Source organism: Mesoplodon bidens, assembly GCF_964165515.1.
Source record: "Mesoplodon bidens genome assembly, chromosome: 2".
Lineage (NCBI taxonomy): Eukaryota > Metazoa > Chordata > Mammalia > Artiodactyla > Ziphiidae > Mesoplodon > Mesoplodon bidens.
The window spans coordinates 155,277,530-155,296,592 of NC_138177.1; the positions used below are offsets into that span (position 1 = coordinate 155,277,530).

A 19,063-nucleotide genomic window follows, 5' to 3' on the forward strand; every position below is an offset into this window, starting at 1 on the left:
TGTTGTAACTCGGACGTCAGGGGCGAGTTGCCAGCTCTTGTAACGCCCGTCATTTATCTTTTATTTTCCTTGTTCTAAGATCCTCACGTGGAAGTGTAGTTTTACAACGAAATCAAAGGGTTTTATGCGCAGAGACGCAAGCCTGAGCTGTCGCCTTCTTCATTCTGTATTCGGGAACCCGAAGCTCGGAGACCCGGTGGAACAGGACTAGGCGTTCGCCGCGGGGTCCAGCGACATGTTCTTCCGCGACAGAGCCTTGCTCCCATCTTCAAAGCATAAGAGGATGGCTCAATGTTAATTGAAGGCCCCTATTCCCACTCCTCTGAAAACTAGCCTCAGCTGCTGCGTGGACGGTCACAGGCCATTTAACGTCCCCCTGCGTCTCCATTCACTGGACTTCTGTCCTTGACCTACAGGATTTCATGTTTACACACCTCAGTCATAACCCGAGAAAAGCTTTTAACGCTACCTTTCTACAGGTAGGCCACTATAATTTAGCATATTGGGAACTTTAGGTCTGTATCTGATACCACTGTCACACAGATTTGAATAAACTGGGTAGCCCGAAGATCCTAGCACATTTGGGGAAGACAGTGAGTTTGGAAACTTACCCCACAACCTCACCCCCAAGCCAGAGCTATAGAATACTTTCAACAAAAGCAATAAGCAACGTAATCTGAAAGAAAACGTAATGGGTCCCAAGGCCTGGAATATAATGGAAATCAGAGTGACTGTTTAAGAAAGTAAAAAAGGGACTTCCCTGGCAGTCCAGTGGTTGACTCTGCGCTTCCAATGCAGGGGGTGTGGGTTCCACCCCTGGTTGGGGAACTAAGATCCCACATGCAGCGTGGTGTGGCCAAAAAAATAAAAAGTAAAATCATGCCATTTGGGGGTAGACAAAATATCAAGTCGAAGATGCAACAGAACCAGGAATCACTGAAGCAAACTGAAGTGGGGAGGAAAGCTGTGCCAGGCTTGTGGTAGGGGTAATCTGATGTTGGTAAACATTCCATCCCTAGAATTAAACTCCCCTCATTCTGATATGTGGAGCTATCTCTTGACTTCAATTAAGCTTCCCAAGTGATATGATTACATGAAGAAAACACACTAAGGCCAATGAGGCAGTCTACTGCACCTGACATATTTCTCATTATAAATTAACACACTGGAGTCTGGTTTTATAGACCAATATAGCTTTACTAGTCAGCTTTCCTGAGAACAGATCAAGGTAATTAAACTACCTGGAGGGAAGCTGCCGAGAGTGGCCTTCCCCTGGAAACACCCTAATTTCTCTGTCCAGGTGCACAGAATACTAACCAAAGCAAGTTTTATCACATTCCTGCCCAGAGACTCGGAGCCTCTCTAGGGTAAGGACGGCATCTCTCTTACCTTGGCTGCAGAGACAACCTGCAGAAGGCTTAAAGTAATTTGATCTGAGAGTTAAGGAAGAGTTTCAGGTAGTGCACTGACTACTGGAAAAGGGGAGGAGTAGCCATATAATTCATTTAGTCACTCATCATTTAAGAGCCAAGAATAGATAGATAATAGCTCAAGGTGCTACTAAGGGCTCAGTATAGTGGAAGAGTCATGTAGACCCATAAATGCATTACACGATTACCTTCCTCAGAAAGGTCTCTCTTACCACCCAATTTAGGCGTCCAGTTACTCTCTCTCATTCCCATTTTATTTTCTTCAAACACTTAAATCTTGGATGAAACAGTGTACTCGTTTGCCTTTCTTGCCTCACAACAGTGTTAAGCACCATGAGAAGGGACCTTGTCTGTTCAGCTCAGTGATATATTCCTAGTGCCCAGAACAGTACTTGGCAAACAGTAGATGCTCAATAAACATTCACCAAATGACTAAGTAACACTGCCTTTAAGAAGGGAGCAGAAAGACAACTGCCACTTGAGTAGGCCATTTGTCAAGTGAGAAGGTGTTAATTCCAGGCAGAAGAGCAGGAGCACCATGAAAAATGACAGTTTGAGAGGAAAATTTAATAATCCATGCAAGAGCTAACCAGAACCTTTAAGAATAGGTGGATTGGGCTTCCCTGGTGGTGCAGTGGTTAAGAATCTGCCTGCCAATGCAGGGGACGTGGGTTTGAGCCCTGGTCCAGGAAGATGCCACCTGCCGCGGAGCAGCTTTGCCCGTGTGCCACAACTGAGCCTGCGCTGTAGAGCCCGTGTGCCACAAGTACTGAAGCCTGCGTGCCTAGAGCCCATGCTCCACAACAAGAGAAGCCACCACAATGAGAAGCCTGTGCACTGCAATGAAGAGTAGCCCCCCACTCGCCGCAACTAGAGAAAGCCTGCGTGCAGCAACGAAGACCCAACACAGCCAATAAATAAATAAATAAATAAATAAATAAATAAATAAATAAATAAATAAATCTTAAAAAAAAAAAAACAGGTGGATTTTAGTCAATCTGTGAAAAACAAAACACAAAACACATCAACAGCAGCAGCTATGGAATTGGGCTGGATTAAATTGGGGGCACAGACAAGCCAAGCCAAAAGAAAAAGGATCTTTGGAAAATGTGCCAGTGGGAATGTGTGCCATGCTCTTAGCCAGGCAAAGCCAGAGCCATGTTTAATCATCCTTCCCAATCAATGTTCATGCCTTTGTTATCTCCAACTGGACAAAAAAAGAGGCCCTTAACTGGTCAATCTGTCTCTAGTTTGGTATTTGCCCTTCTGTACTCACCTGTTTCCCCCAAACTCTTCAGATTCCTACAGAGGAATGGTCAAACTCCTAGTAGTAAAAGCCCTTCATTATCTAGCCCCTACTACCCAGCTTCTAGCTCTTTTCCCAATTTACATGCATTTCCTACTCTGGCTGAAACAAGAATGTTGTCCCTGCACACCAGCATGATTTCCCACCACCCAGCCTTTGCTTATTTCAAGCCCCAATTACTACTTTTGCCTGAGCCCTATTCACCCTTTAAAACCTCACTCCAATGGAGAACAGGATGGAGGTTCCTTAAAAAACTAAAAATAGGGCTTCCCTGGTGGCGCAGTGGTTGAGAGTCCGCCTGCCGATGCAGGGGACACGGGTTCGTGCCCTGGTCCGGGAAGATGCCACGTGCCGCGAAGCGGCTAGGCCTGAGAGCCGTGGCCGCGGAGCCTGTGCTCCGCAAAGGGAGAGGCCACAGCGGTCAGAAGCCCGCGTACCGCAAAAAACAAAAACAAAAACAAAAACAAAAAAAAACAAAAAAAAAAACTAAAAATAGAACTACCATACGACCCAGCAATCCCACTACGGGGCATATACCCTGAGAAAGCTGTAATTCAAAAACAGTCAAGTACCACAATGTTCACTGCAGCTTTATTTACAATAGCCAGGACACGAAAGCAACCTAAGTGTCCGTCGACAGATGAATGGATAAAGATGTGGCACATATATACAATGGAATATTACTCAGCCATAAAAAGAAATGAAATTGAGCTACCTGTAGTGAGGTAGATGGACCTAGAGTCTGTCACACAGAGTGAAGTAAGTCAGAAAGTGAAAAACAACTACTGTATGCTAACATCTATGTATGGAATCTAAAAAAAAAGGTTCTGAAGAACCTAGGGGCAGGACAGGAATAAAGATGCAGATGTAGAGAATGGACTTGTGGACACAGGGAGGGGGAAGGGTAAGCTGGGATGAAGTGAGAGAGTGGCATGGACATATACACACTACCAAATGTAAAATAAATAGCTAGTGGGAAGCAGCCGCATAGCACAGGGAGATCAGCTCGGTGCTTTGTGACCACCTAGAGGGGTGGTAGAGGGGCAGGATAGGGAGAGTGGGAGGGAGATGCAAGAGGGAGGAGATATAGGAATATATGTATACATGTAGCTGATTCACTTTGTTATACAGCAGAAATTAACACAACATTGTAAAGCAATTATACTCCAATAAAGATGTTAAAAAAACAAACAAAAAAAAAACCACCTCACTCCAAGTCTACCACCCTGAATGAAGCCTTCCCTGATCACTGTTGCTTACTTAGAACCATCTACCATGTCTTCTTTTTCTTGGTCCACTACCTATACCATTTGCCCAACACTTGGCAGCTTTTACCTTGCTTGCTTACATTCTTTGCTAGATGGAGCTCCTTCTCAGCAGTCAAGATCCATCTGAGTAAGTATTTATTTATGTTAATTCCAAGTCAGATACTGGGGATACAGGACTTCCCTGGTGGCACAGTGGTTAAGAATCCATCTGCCAATGCAGGGGACACGGGTTCGAGCCCTGGTCTGGGAAGATCCCACATACTGCAGAGCAACTAAGCCCGTGCGCCACAACTACTGAACCTGACGCTCTAGAGCCACAACTACTGAGCCCACGTGCCACAACTACTGAAGCCCACACGCCTAGAACCCATGCTCCGCAACAAGAAAAGCCACTGCCAACGAGAAGCCCACCCACTGCAACGAAGAGTAGCCCCTGCTCGACGCAACTAGAGAAAGCCTGCGCCCAGCAACGAAGACCCAACGCAGCCAAAAAAACAAAAAACAAAACAAAAAAGATACTGGGGATATAAGACAGACTAGGGCTACTTAACAGAACTTGTCAGGCTTTTAAAACTCATAGGGTATTCCCTGGTGGTCCAGTGGTTACGACTCGGTGCTCTCACTGCCATGGGCCCAGGTTTGACCCCCGGTCAGGGAACTAACATCCCACAAGCTACTCACTGTGGCAGAAAAATAAACAATAAATAAATTTTAAAACACATATATCTGTCCTCCATAAATACATAACTCAGAAGACACCAGTAATGCTTGCTGAATGACTGAAAAACATTCAAAGCCAAATAAACATGTCTTTCCCTACTTTTCTCCCATTAACATGAAGGCACACTGGGTACCATGCCTCAGGAAATGCGGATCAGCCTACTGCTAAGACCAACTAGACAACAGTTGCAATATAAAGATCATTTTCTTAAAAGCATAAAAAGGCTAACTAGGTAATGAGGAATTACTGAGCCAAAATCTAGATAAGAATCCAAAGAGCCTAGAACTCAAAGCATCTCTTTCTCTTAAGGCATTTGCCAATCTGGAAAAAGCCCCTGGGTGCCTGAACTACGCTTTTAGGAGCCTCATGGACTGATAGGGACAACTGCAGCTATAGGAGACTACACATACTTTGAAGGCCTTTTCAAGGGAAGAACCACCAGGGCAGCACAGAAGTCACTGTTCCTTAACAGTATTTAACAAACTATCTTTAAACCCATGCTATCTTCTGATAAAATTCTCACTCACCTTTGTAACTAAAATTTCAAAATTAAGTATACTAAAGATAAAACAACTGCTCATTCTAAAGAGTATGCTCCCTGTCCTCTTCCAAGAGAATCATTACTCTAAAAAGTTCATTAGCTCTTTCTGTAAGATGTTCACTTTGGCAACCAGTTTACATTTGTAAGCAGAATTTTTCATCATACCTCAACCTGAGGTGTGACTCCCCCATCCATGATGCACCAAATTTGCCTTGTTTGTGAGCTTTCTCAAGTGTCTATCAATGCTACAGTGCAGGGGCCCACACACTTTTCTATAAAGGGCCAGAGAGTATTTTCAACTCTGTGGTCCATACTGTCTCTTGCTCTGGAGTTGCAGTATGAAAGCAGCCACAGATGCAAACAAATAGGCGTGGCAGTGTTCCAATATAACTTTATTTACAAAAAATAGGCCATAGTTTGCTGATCCCTGCTGAGTAACAAAATACAGATTCACTGAAAGCCATTACTGAATTCATTTGTCATTTATCTTTTATTTTTTAGTCAAACACTTAAAAAGTACAAATTCTAATAAGAGAATGTGAGATTTGGTGTTAACAAGGGGCTATTCGTTCTGGAAAGTTGAGAATCACCAAGGCAGAAAGAAAGGTTTTGGTCTTCAGATCTGATGAAGACCACTGTAAAGAAACCTGCTGTAACATTTTCAAGTGCATATTATATGCCCCAACCTGTGCTAAATATAAATACTTTCTTTACATGGACTATTTAGTTTATTTGAAAGCAAACCCCAATGATGTACATACAATTAACCCTCATTTTACAGATAAGGAAACCGTGGCTCAGAAAGTTCAGTAGCTTGGCAAGGCTCACATAGCAAATTAGTGGCAGAGCAGACTAAACTCTAGGGCTACAAACATCCAAAGGCCATTCCTTTAGCTACTAAACAACCAATCCTCCCTGGTGGGCAGAGAAGATTCACCGTGTGTGGAAGGTTGGCCCAAGTTCATGTGTCTTCTGATGTTCTTCTCCTGAGAGCTCTTGACAATTATGACTGCCTCACAATTTTAATCTCCCCTGTACTCCTCTGACCTAGGTATACATGGACACTTACTCCTTTCATTCCCCTTAAGGTGAAGACTTTACTAAAAGATAATAAATCGAATTCAAACAGAAAAAGTTTTTAACTAGCTCACTAGATACAGATCTTCTGAGACCGCAGGTCCTGGCCCATCCTTACGGTCTCTGTAGGTTGACTTCTTCCCTGGGCCTTGACCTATTTCCATGAGACAAAGACACTTCCCTACCTGGGAATGCCCCTAAGTTCAAGCCCTAGAAATCAAGGTCTAGGAAAAAACACCTTTCATTAGTCTAAGGCTTACCTTACAGGTCCCCATTTTCTGACCTAGGAGTCATCTTTTCTCTGCATAAAACATTAAACAGACATGTCCAGTCCCTTTTGAGATCCCAAAACCCAGCCATGGTGGCGTGGTCTTACTCTGTGGCCCCAAAGGGCAACCATATGATAATAAAACAGCCTAACAACACTAGGTGCAGTGAGAGGGTGTCTGTTATTTTCCTTATAGAAACCTACTCTATTTCCCACCCAGCAGCCATTTCGTAGGAATGGGGCTGACAACTGCAAGAGTGAGTGAACGTATCACACTGATTTTGTAACAAGAATACTTCAGTGACGCAGCGTTGCCCATTCCTGGCCCATCCTTCAGGGCTTCGGATGGCCCCCACAGCTAGCTGCCCTCCCCTTGTTTTGGGGTGACTATCCCACTGTAAGGCCACTCCCATTACAGCCACTGCTATTCTCCTCTTCCAGGAACAAGTAACTACCCTGGAAAAAGAGATGAAACACACTGCCCTTCAAATATGAAGTAAAAATAATTCTTTAATTATTAAAAGATCACTTCTGGGCTTTAAAAAGTCTTTAAATCTTAAATGTAATGTTGAAATAGGGAAATGGTTATAGCAGCCTCACATAAATTATTTGAATTAAACATTATCACAGTATTAAGAAGGCAAGGTAAACAAATAGCTTAAGTATTTTATTTGTTTGCAACTAAGCTTGTTAACACTATATAATGAAAATGTACAAAGAATAATGTTGCAGTTTTTGGTTAGATTTAAGTCAAAGACATTCATTAATAAGGAATCTTCGAATGTGAATATTCCAGAAACTTCTCTAAGCCATCTGATCAGGACAACTGTCTCTGAATATTACCTTACCTTGGAAGGTACTGGCATACATTTGAATTAACACAGTTTTTTTTCAAAATAAGCCTTAATTAAAAAAACTATTCTATATTCAAACTAAAACAATTTTAATAGAACTTTCCTTTCCAGAAACAATAATAAAGGAAACAAGGCATTTTGTAAAACGTGGTCCTGAACAAGTCACAGTAAAAAATAAATGTATACTTAACTTCCACCTCCTCAAAACAGAGGCTACTTTCTGTTCCTCAGCCTTGGAAATAAGGTGAAGAACAGTCTGTAAGCAACTTCGGGCAGGGGGTTGCCAAAACAAAGCTCAAGCAATTGAACATGGACATCTCTTAAAAGAATTTGGGGGAACCTGACCAAAGGATCCAAATTCTATTTCTAATAACTGATACAAAGGTGAAGTGGTGCCTCCCAAGTAGCAGTGCCTCCGGGGCATGGCCCAGCCCCAGGCTCGCCTTTGTCATGCTCCCAAGCAAAGCCTGATGCTCCTCCTCCAGAGGAGACTCTTTTCCTTCTTAGAGGTTCAGTGTCCAGGGAGCTCCTTGTGTGAATGAGGTGAGCACAGACTCCACGTGGGTATTTTAAGGCTTGGAGTCAAAGTAATGTTCTAACACAGCTAGGCAGAGTCATGTGTCAAATGGCCTGTCTCGGGTTTGTTCTAATTCCTCACCACGCATCTGTAGACCTAGGACCACAGACCTTTGCTATGTCGTCATAATCACACCTAATGTCCATCCTAACTTATGATTCATATTCTGTGCCTGGAAACAGTCCCTGTATTTAACAATAACACCTACACAGAAAACAATCCACTGTTACAACTTATATGGTCACAAAACATTAATGATCTTCTGTAGACCAAGGAAATGTTTTTAACCATAATTGTCGTGCATCAAATTCACAGCCAGAATCCCCAAGATCAAAAAAATTTGCACAATACAAATAATAACTTAAAATACACATACACACACATACACACACTCTCACACACACTTCTTACAGAACTGTGCTTGGGGAAACTCCATTTGTTGAGTGCCACTGAGGGCATATTTTGCTAAACTGCTGCTCCAGGTATTTTTGTTTGGAAAATCTATCACAGTAGGGCACAGCTGTTTATTGGATGAGCAGAAAAGAAAGATATGCTTGTGGCAACCGGAAAGTTTTAAGGTCTTTCAAGTTGTATAAAATGGACCTGCAGAAACATTTAAGTGTTCTCAGGATGCAAAGTTGGAGCTGAAATGTGATATCAAACCAGTTGCAAAAAGTGTACAGCAGCCATCTCTTGAGGTCAAACCTGGTACCCAGATATGCAAGAAAGCTTCAGGACACATCTATAAATTAGGAATAAAAAACAAACGAGTGTAAGAATACTAAAAATATAGTGTCATGCTTTTTTAATATTAACTAACGGTAAATGTGATAAACAGTAGAGGATATCAATCACCACTAAAGAAGTCCTAAATTCGCAAGAATTTAAGAAACCTGACTCAGATTCAGTTTACATATATAGCTATTTATAATTTGTTTTGAGTAACGGGTAGTTGCAAGATGTTTAGAATTAAGAGATTCTGACCACACACTTGATAAGCTAGCTTAAGGACTCAACTTCCATAAATTAACAATTGAAACCATCTTTCTGAGGGAAAAGCCAGGTATTAAACAAATTGGCACTGAAGTCAGACCACCTGGGGTTTTAATCCTGGCTGAACTACTAGCTGTATGAGCCTGGACAAATTATTTAAATTCTTTAAATGCTATCCTTACCTGTAAAATGGGACTAGGAATAGTTCCTCCCCCACAGCGTAATTGTGGATTAAATAAACTTTGTGAGGATTTAAAGGGTTTAGCACAGTGCTGGACATGTAAGTATTCTTTAAATGTTATCTATTATTTTACTTCACAGGGGCTTTCTGCTCTCAGCAGACAAGGTACTCGGTGTCAAAATCTTGCTCTTGGAAGTTGAAAAATTCAATGAAAAACTTGGCAATACTTACAGCTTGTTGGCCTTGTCCCATATCGTCGCATAATCTGATCATGTGTGAATTTCACAAAAGATTCATATTGTTCTGTGAGGGGAAAGACAGTATATACTATCCCCAGAAACTCTCACGCAGTTTTTCAAGAATCAAGGGTCAGAATCACATCTAGCTTCCCAGTTTATATTATCCACGCTCAGGCACTGCTTATAATGGTCACTCTGAGATCTGTTCCTTTCTCTTAGGTCCCAGAGCCAAATCCCTGGCTCCTAGGTTTGGTCACTGATCATCGCCAACATTTTCCTAATAATCTCACCCCTGCTGTAATTCCATCTCCTGCTAATGGCTTCCCAAGATAGACAGCTGTGCTCACTACCACAAGCCAGCAAATTTTAGTATATCTCCTATAGGACATGAAGTTTGAAGCTCTTTTCTGCACTCTATCTTTTCTATAAATTTCAACATACACACTGAGTGACAGAGGTGGAATGGCTAGAAAGCTAAGAGAAAATTCCACATTACCTAGTTGCAGACAGTTTCACAGAAGTACCTTCTGAAGGGAAACTCAGTAGAAAGACAGAAGGTAGTCTGACATCCATGAACACAGAAGTGACTTACAGCCAGCTGGTCTAAACAATTTTGGAGTGGGGGTAGAATAGGGGAATGACATACTACAGCTACTTCTTATAATACACACTGTTAGTATATTAAAGGATCAAAAAATGTTACTATAAAGAAATTCATTTAACTCTGGTGTTAAATCAACAGTTCTCAATTTAAAGCCAACCGATTAACATTCTGTGGTGTGGGCCACCACATGAGGAAACAATACTGTTACAGGAAGAAGCTGTTGCCTAAAACCTCTCTGATCACAACATCACCCTCTTTCACTAAACGGGTACTACTTCCTATTCCTGATTTAGATCCCTTCCTTTCACAAAAGGGTCTACTGGTTGCCATCACTAATCACTCTTTGTTCTAGCCTGAGCGGTGCTTTCCAGACTTTAAAGTACCTCTAAATCACAGGATGGCTGACTTCCCACATCCACAAAGTGACTCCCACCAGGAAGTCTGAATGTGTTGACTATACTCTTCCCAACCACCTGTTGGGAGGTCAGCATGATTCCTACCACCTGTTTACCCATCAGCTTGCCCGAACAACCTATTTGATGCCTTCATTCATATGGAAAATTCTGGAAAGAAAAGCTTGGCTTATCTTGTTTCAGAAATGTAAATGAAAAGTCCTTCCATATAATGTATAAATAAAATGTTTAGAATCCAAAAGAAAGCAACCAAAGAGAAAAACTTCATACTCAAAATTAATTAAACCTTCTGGAATTAAGTCTTATGCTTTTTCTAAGTTACCACTTACTTAACTGGGATTAATCCTTACAGAACCTTATTAACAATGGCATAGCCGCTGCCTCAGCCTACCTGCTAGTTTGGTATTGAGGATTTGCTCATATTCCTCCCGAATTTTATCTTCATAGTCTTTTAAGAGACGCTCACATATTATTCCAACTTGTCGGAGGGTAAAGGTGGGCTGGTCCTTCTTCATCCAGGAGGAACCTGGACAAAAGACATATCTAGTTTACATAATACATTCTAGCTCTAGGGTTCTGAATTAGTAACTATGCAGAGTCCTAGGATATAAAAATTGTTTAGAAAAATGATATTTTCCACTACTTTACATGGAATAGTTTCATGAAATTCTGACATTCATTCTACAAGGCAAGGCTGAAGGTAAATTAAGAAGTAGGAGGGGGCTTCCCTGGTGGCGCAGTGGTTGAGAGTCCGCCTGCCGATGCAGGGGACACGGGTTCGTGCCCCGGTCCGGGAGGATCCCACATGCCGCAGAGCGGCTGGGCCCGTGAGCCATGGCCGCTGAGCCTGCGCGTCCGGAGCCTGTGCTCCGCAACGGGAGAGGCCACAGCAGTGAGAGGCCCGCGTACCGCAAAAAAAAAAAAAAAAAAAAAAGAAGTAGGAGGAAAGTATATTCAGGTGTGCTAAATGATCTGCACAGAAAAATAGTTCTGATGCCATAACGATCCGAGCCCATACAGAATGCTCACTTGGTAAAGAACAAGAACAAAAAGGTTAAAGCTGATATAAAGCCTCTAGTCTGAATTAGAGAAAGTAGATTCACAATATAAGAGCTATCCAGATCCTTGGAGATCATCTACACCTATGTTTAATCATGGTGGTGCATCGTAATTATCTGCAGAATTAACAACAAAAAAGATACATATGCCGATTTAATTCTGGGGTAGGGCTTAGGCATCTTTTAAGTTCCACAGGTGATTCTGATAAGTAATGGCTGACTTGCCCAATATAAAAAACTGTTAGCTAAGTCACTGACGAATGACGAAAGGAGATGATTAGGCACTACACATCTCATCCTTGATCCCTTTTGAAACTAGGTTGAGAAAAATGAAATGTTCATGAGATTGCAGCTGGAAACCAAAATTTCCCCTGGGATGCCAGATGGAAATTGGCTTCCTGATCATGATAAAAGCAGCAGCTCTGTTGGCAGCCTGGTTCTGAGTTTTCCTCAAAGCTCAGCCTGGATTCTGTTTCTTCAGCCCTCTTAGTCTATAAACCAGTTAACGTCTTGAAACAAATCGTTTTTTTGCTTAAACCAAAATTTTTTCTCTACAAATAAAACCTGCAAAACATCTAGTCAGTAATTATTTATAATTGTTTCTCTACCCGTAACATATTTTATTACTTCAAAATGATATTACTAAAATCCGAAGAGAATATTAAGGAGAGACGTGCTAGCTACAAACACTGAAAGATCTATCACTCGTGTATGGGCAAGAGCAATTAATTGGAAAGGGTGTTGTTTGAGGGTCAAGACCTTTGGGTTATAAGAGGACAATATTTTTTTAATGTATTTATTTTTTATTTATTTATTTTTGGCTGCATTGGGTCTTTGTTGCTGTGCGTGGGCTTTCTCTAGTTGCGGCGAGCGGGGGCTACTCTTTGTTGTGGTGCATGGGCTTCCCACTGTGGTGGCTTCTCAGGTTGTGGAGCATGGGCTCTAGGCACACGGGCTTCAGTAGTTGTGGCACGCAGGCTCAGCAGTTGTGGCTCGTGGGATCTAGAGCGCAGGCTCAGTAGCTGTGGCGCAGAGGCTTAGTTGCTCCACGGCATGTGGGATCTTCCTGGACCAGGGATCGAACCTGTGTCCCCTGCGTTGGCAGGCGGATTCCCAACCACCAGGCCACAAGGGAAGTCCCAAGATGACAATTTTTTAAAAAATTATTTGAGGTGAAATTCACATAAAATGAACCATTTTAAAACTGAACAATTCAGTGGCATTTAGTATAGTCATAATTTGTACAACCACGACCCCTATCTAGTTTCAAAATATCTCCACCACTCCCAATAACACCCCTTACCCATTAAGCAGTTTGTCCCCATCCCCCGCTCCCCCTATCTCCTGGCCAACATCAATCTGTGTTCTGTAAGGAGACAAGTTTTTTTTTTTTTTTTTTTTTTTTTTTTTTCTTTTTGCGGTATGCGGGCCTCTCACTGTTGTGGCCTCTCCCGTTGCGGAGCACAGGCTCCGGACGCGCAGGCCCAGCGGCCATGGCTCACGGGCCCAGCCGCTCCGCGGCATATGGGATCCTCCCAGACCGGGGCACGAACCTGTATCCCCTGCATCGGCAGGCGGACTCTCAACCACTGCGCCACCAGGGAGGCCCATGGAGACAAGTTTTAATCAAGGTAATTTTTAATAACTCTCAGAACTGTTATAAAGTAGAATATTCTGTGGGGAAACAAACTCCTCTACTGTTAAAGTAGGCAGAGTCCACCACCAGTGGTGATGTTTGGGCCCTGGCCTGTTGACTATTTACAGGGATATGGCAGGCAAGACTCATGGCTGAACTATGTGACCATGACAGTTCCCTCCAACGCTGAGATTCTATTTTTGAGCCATCCTCTCTGACCACCTGTCAATGTTACAGAGCAGTGCGGTCACACAACTTTCTGCAGTTACGGAAATGTTCTGTAGTGCTGTCTAATACAACAGCTACACGTGGCTACTAAGTACTTGAAATATGGCTACCACAGCAAGAAACTGATTTTAAATTTTAGGTAATTTAAAATTAAACAGCTACCATGTGGCTACTGGCTATGGTATTATATGCTGCAGTTATAGAGGGTACTCTTGAATTGGGTGGAAGGAAGCCCAGTCAAATTAATCTAAGGTCTTTTGCAATTTCATGACTCCATGGTTTTAAAAGTATTTATAAGTATTAATACAATGAATACTTTACCAATTTTATTACTTTAGAAGAAATCAATTCTGGTTTAGGAAACCATCATTTTAATTACCACTTACAAACTTATATGGATGGTGCACACTAAAACGCGCTTACCTGGCGAACTAGGTGCTGTGAGTGCTGAGGAGTGAGGCTGACTTTCCGAAGTACAAGCTTCACTCTGATTAAGAACAACTTCTAAATGTCTCCACCTCTGATAACGACTATATTCTTGTTTTATGTTCTGAAAAATTTGCTCTAATAAAAAAGAAACACACTTGAGCATTCACTTTACTGTTACTTCTTCAAGCTTCTTGTCCCTCCTCCCATGTTATATTAACAAATGTGTTTATACCAGATAAAGCACTCCTCCTATAATCCCCAAAGTGTTTCCTCTTGTTGCCATTATTTCAGTAATACATAGGATAGCAGCTATTTTGGCATAAACCACCCAGGTAGTTCCCTCTGCTTCTTTTCCTGTGACAATGAAGACCAGATCTGCTGTTTGCTGTAGGATTAAGTAGGACAACTTACAGCAACAAACAAACAAAACAAAACCATCCTTAGCTCCTTCACCTAAGAAGCTATTTTTGATCTCCTCTGAGTTGCACAACTTCACAAACAAGGGTATTAGGAACGAGTCTCTTATACCAAGGCCTTCTAACAATGAAACTCTTGTCCTGTTTGGGATTCAAGATCTTTGGGGAAGAGGAGAGCAGAAACCATTATGTTCACAGCCTGGACACTGACTAAGAGAAGACCTGAGGTTACTGCTTGCAACTGATGTCAGAGCTTAGAAAATAATTTTCTGATCCTATAAGAGGCAATATTTGGTAGGATTCAGATTACTATTCTGTGTCAAGGTAATCATAAACTAATTTGTTAACGCTATTAAACGGAGTCCAGGACACACAAATCACTAACCACCTTGAAGGCCACTCCTAGAGACAACACAGAATCTGGAAAGATGTGGTTTTCAACAAGTTTTTTTGGGTTTTTTGATAGAATATGTATTCACTTTCCAGATCATAAAGACTCCTTATAAAAAAAAACCAGGAAATTATATCACCCCCCCACTCACATTATTCTAATAGATACTTTGCTATAACAATTTTTTTTAAATGGGGGGTAAGCGTTAATAATGCCATTTTGCTTCTTCCTATGTGACTATGACCTTGGGAAATCATTCAGGATCTTCAGCCTAGTACTTCAAAACAAATGTTAAATGCCTACCCAATAAAGTTGTGAGAATCAACACCAAAGACATTAACAATGCCATAACAAGTGATGGTACAGTCCAGGGACTGACATGAACTCAAAGTAGCTCCACACGTAGCTAAACTCCAGAACTCTCAAGCCTGAACACTGGAACAATGCAGGATTAGCAAAGCTTTCCTTTCAGAATGCTATGAAGTTCATATTTTAGATCCCTGAATTTATGAAGTCTTTGTTTCATCTTTAAAATGCATTATTCTCCAAGCACATACTTGCCAGAATCAATACAAAGATGTAAGGAACTTCAAAGAATTGAAACAAGAAAGGACAAGTATGAGGACAATGCTCATGAGAACAGAAGGTCTTTGATAAACTTCTAACTGCCTCCTGTACAGCAAAGTGAACAAATGGAAAGATACATTAAGGCTGGTAGAAGGACTGGGAAGTCCAAGAATCTAAACATGGTATGCACAGGAGAAAAAGAAGTAGCTGTGACTTTCTTCCCAAGCAGGCCAAGGCATTTTTTTTAAAAAAAGAAAAATGCAAATTTCTTTTTAACAGTGGATAATAATTTAAATTCTTGCCTGTTATTATTTGAGGTTGTGCTTCCAGCTTATATCAGACTAAGCCCATCTTCAAATTTTACAATGACTCCTAGTTACTACAGACCAAATTCAAACTCTTGAACGTGGCATTCCATGCCTTCCAAGACTTGGCCCCAAATTATTTTTCCAGTTCCACTACAACCGAGCTGCATTAAACTATCCTTCCCTTAACCTGTGGGTTTTCTAGCCTTTGCTCTAGCAGTTTTCCTTTGCTTGAACTGGGGCGATCTCTCCCCCTCAACATTATTCAAGACCCAGCTAAAATGCTACCTCTTTCTGGAAGTTATTCTCCAACCCTCAAGTCATGATCAATTAACTGCTTTGCATCTAGACTCCCTCCATGTTTACAAACATTTCCTGGAGGTCAGCAAACCCCTTCCATGTCTGGTATCCATCTAGCTGCTTTAAGCAATGAAAGGCTTAATTTTATAGGCTCCTTCCATAAAAAAGTGCTATGATACGTATCTTTTTTTTTTTTTTAAGTTTAGTAAGAACATAGTTTCTTGACTATTTCTGAGAGAACTTCTGAGTTAACGAGTAGGATATTTTGATATGAAATCACTGATTTTTAAATTCACTTTTCTATTAGTTGGCTTTATTCTTTCTTTTTGTATAGCAATTAATATTTCCTCCCCCATTCTTCCTTTTTAATCCAGAAGGCATCTTTCACTTCAGCCAAAGAACCAAATTATTCAGTTTCTTTCATGACAGAACCATAACTGATCTATCTTTACAAATGAGTATTTTTAATAAAATATTTTAACACAAAAAGATCAAGAAATCTATGCAAAAATTAAATTTTAAGATTAAAAAAACGACGCCATTACAGCACCCTGCCATATTTAGGCTTCCAAACACATTGAACAGTCACTTAGTAAGCATTTGCTATATTATGAACTACCATAAAATTAATCTAGAGGGTAGTATTGGGAGAAATAAAACATTTACATAAATTCCACTGAGACAGATAGGGCAAGTACTAATTCTATTTTGCAGAAGAGAGATCCAGAAAGATTATACGACTATCCTTGGGTATCTGTATGAGCAGTGGAAGAAAAAAATATCACTTCAAGAGGACATCTATGTACCCCGCTTTTGTAAACATTATTTCATTCAGTACATAAGGCTTTGCAACAATAAGTGATCAGGGAATTTAAAGTAGAATAGAGTTTCTTATGGAGCAGGGTTAGTCAGGTAATGATGGAAGACTTGAAGAAATGACTGTATTTGGATTAGCAAACAAGGTGAAAACACATGATGGAAGACAGGATACAGGCACAGCCAAGTGGGTCTGGGGGAAAAGAGCAAAGGCACAGTTTGGGGAAAAAATGTATAAAAGACTGACTAGGTAAGAAATGGTTAGAGTTGATAAATCCTTTGAATGCCAGGACAAAGAAGAGATAAGGTGAACACGAGTAAGGATACAGTGCCTAGGAGAGCCTGGCTGGCAACTGCTGGGAGCTCGGTGTGAGACGATGAGGGCCTCAAATCTGCATCGTGGATACACAGAAGGAGGAGGAAATAATGGCTAACGACACTGATAACTGAAAAGGGGCAAGAAAAGAATGATTTTAAGGCAACCGTAAGGTTTTGACAACGCTTGAGGAATAGAAAAACCCACACAAAGAAATGACTTGCCAAAGTCCAGTTTTGAGGCACCCCCCGCCCCGCATTTCCGGGAGCCCTTTAAAACTGCTAACTATTCATTCTGATGCACTTTCCCCTCTACTCCTGCGCAATGGTTAGGGGTTCGGGTTTTTTTTTCTTCTTTTTTTTTTTTTTAACTTTATTGTCACACCAGTTCTCCCTCTTTCCTTGGCCTATGTGGAATCCCTATTGAAGGAGAATCTCTCTGTTACGGATGGTTGAATTCCTGCTTCCGGAACCTCTGTATGTTTAAGGATTCTCAAATTCTAGCTAACGACCTACCGATTTCAAGCCATATATGGTACAGGACCACAGCCATACAATAAAAGAACAGGGCCGGTCTCTTAGAAACAGATTGAAATCGGATTCCACGCCTTCGACGGCGGCCTGAAGTCCCTAAAGACTTCTGGAAATCAGGTCTCCCTACAAGCCACAGCACGCACTCAGGCCCCCTCCCAGCAACCCGCCCCCAGCCCCACACCCTCAAGGCCGGGTTCGTGAGCGGAATCCAATTTTCCATGGCCCACTGCATCTGCAGGGTGGCTCATGCAGGCGCGGGCAGCGGACGCAGGAAGGGCTACGGGGGCTTGCGAGGGCCCCGAGCGGCCGGGGGGATATTCCCATCTTCCTCCCGCTGCCCACCCGTCTAGGCTCTCCAGCTCCAAGAAAACCGAAAACCGACACTGTGGCCCCCCTACGCCTCCCGGATGTCTCCCATCCCCGGAAGCGACCAGGCCCAGGGACACCCCAGTTCCCTTTTCTCAGGGCAAAGAAGGGGTCCGCGAGTGGATTAGCCTAGCGTTCATGAGCTTCCCTCCCCCACCCCCTTCAAAAAAAAATGCCTGGGCCTGGCTTCCTGCCAAGCCTGCAGCGTAGGTTACCCGGGGTTGGAAGGCGCCGCTCGCTGCCGGGCGGGGCGGGCTGCTGCAGAGTCGGCGGTGGGGTCTGCATCTGAAGCAGCGGCGGCGGCTCGGCGTCCGGGGGCCTGAGGCCCGGAGTGGGGCCGGGCAGAGGGGCGCAGCGCCGCCGCTTCGGGGAGCCAGGGCTCAGCAGCGCCGCCTCGAACTCCATGGGCCGCTTCAACGTCGCCCCGCACGCCATGCCGCTGAAGGGCCAGGGACCAGGAGCCGACGCGACTTTAACTGCGGCCCAACCTCCCGCTCCTCAGCGGAGCCCGCAACCCAAGCCGGCTCCAATGGCGGCTCCAGCACCGGCAAAGGCGCTGGCCCCGCCTCCTGGGACGTCACGGGCCCACGCCACCGCCCAGAACAGGGGGTGGAAGCCGGAAGGGCCGCTCTGGGAGGTCGGTCAGCACGTTCCGGCCCGCGGCGCCCTCTGCTGAGGAAATGGAAAGGCCTGGGCGGAGAGCTTGGTCACCAAGCAAGATCGGGAAGGCCCCAGCCACTGCCTCTCCCAGGGTCCCATCGTCCCCCCATCTTCCTGAGCAGGCGCGCCGGGGTGGCATCTTAGGTTTTCGCACCTGCGCGAACGGGCATGGGGGAGGGGAGAGTTGGCGGGGCTTGTCCAGAGGCCGCGGGGTTCTGTTGTCTCCCGGTACGTTGTCTAACCGTTGTCTAACTGTTGTCTAACCTCGTTCCATCCAGAACGCTCTAGGCCCTGTGATGAGAGAGGGTTATTCTAAAGGGTCTGCAGGGGCATCCCCCGAGTCCAGGAAAGTCTTCACTTAAACATAACCCAAAGTATGAGGTGGACTTCAGGAAGTCCACCAACCCTATGAAATTGTGTGCAAAATAGCATGTGTGTGTGGACGTATTTTGGGATAGATGACCCATATGTTCGTCAGCTCATCACAGGGGTCTGTTACTCCAAACAGTTAAAGAACAAACAGAAAACAACCCACTGGCTTAAATCGTCCAAAAATGGTGTCAGAGGGTT

General features: G+C 43.1%; 1 protein-coding gene across 2 annotated transcripts; it reads right to left on the bottom strand.

Moving 5' to 3' along the window:
* Positions 1–5,696: 5,696 nt before the first annotated feature.
* On the bottom strand, positions 5,697–18,390 carry AKIRIN1 (akirin 1). 2 transcript variants are annotated; one of them, XM_081225257.1, is made up of 5 exons: positions 18,049–18,390; positions 13,818–13,958; positions 10,864–10,998; positions 9,448–9,519; positions 5,697–8,784 (listed from the first exon to the last, which is right to left on the bottom strand). In XM_081225257.1, the coding sequence occupies exons 1-5, from the start codon at positions 18,266–18,268 to the stop codon at positions 8,774–8,776; spliced, it is 579 nt and encodes a 192-aa protein (XP_081081383.1). In that variant the 5' UTR covers positions 18,269–18,390; the 3' UTR covers positions 5,697–8,773. The 2 variants fall into 2 exon arrangements, with proteins under 2 accessions (XP_081081383.1, XP_081081382.1); XM_081225256.1 differs by lacking the exon at positions 5,697–8,784 and having other exon boundaries at positions 9,407–9,519.
* Between the last annotated feature and the right edge of the window lie 673 nt (positions 18,391–19,063).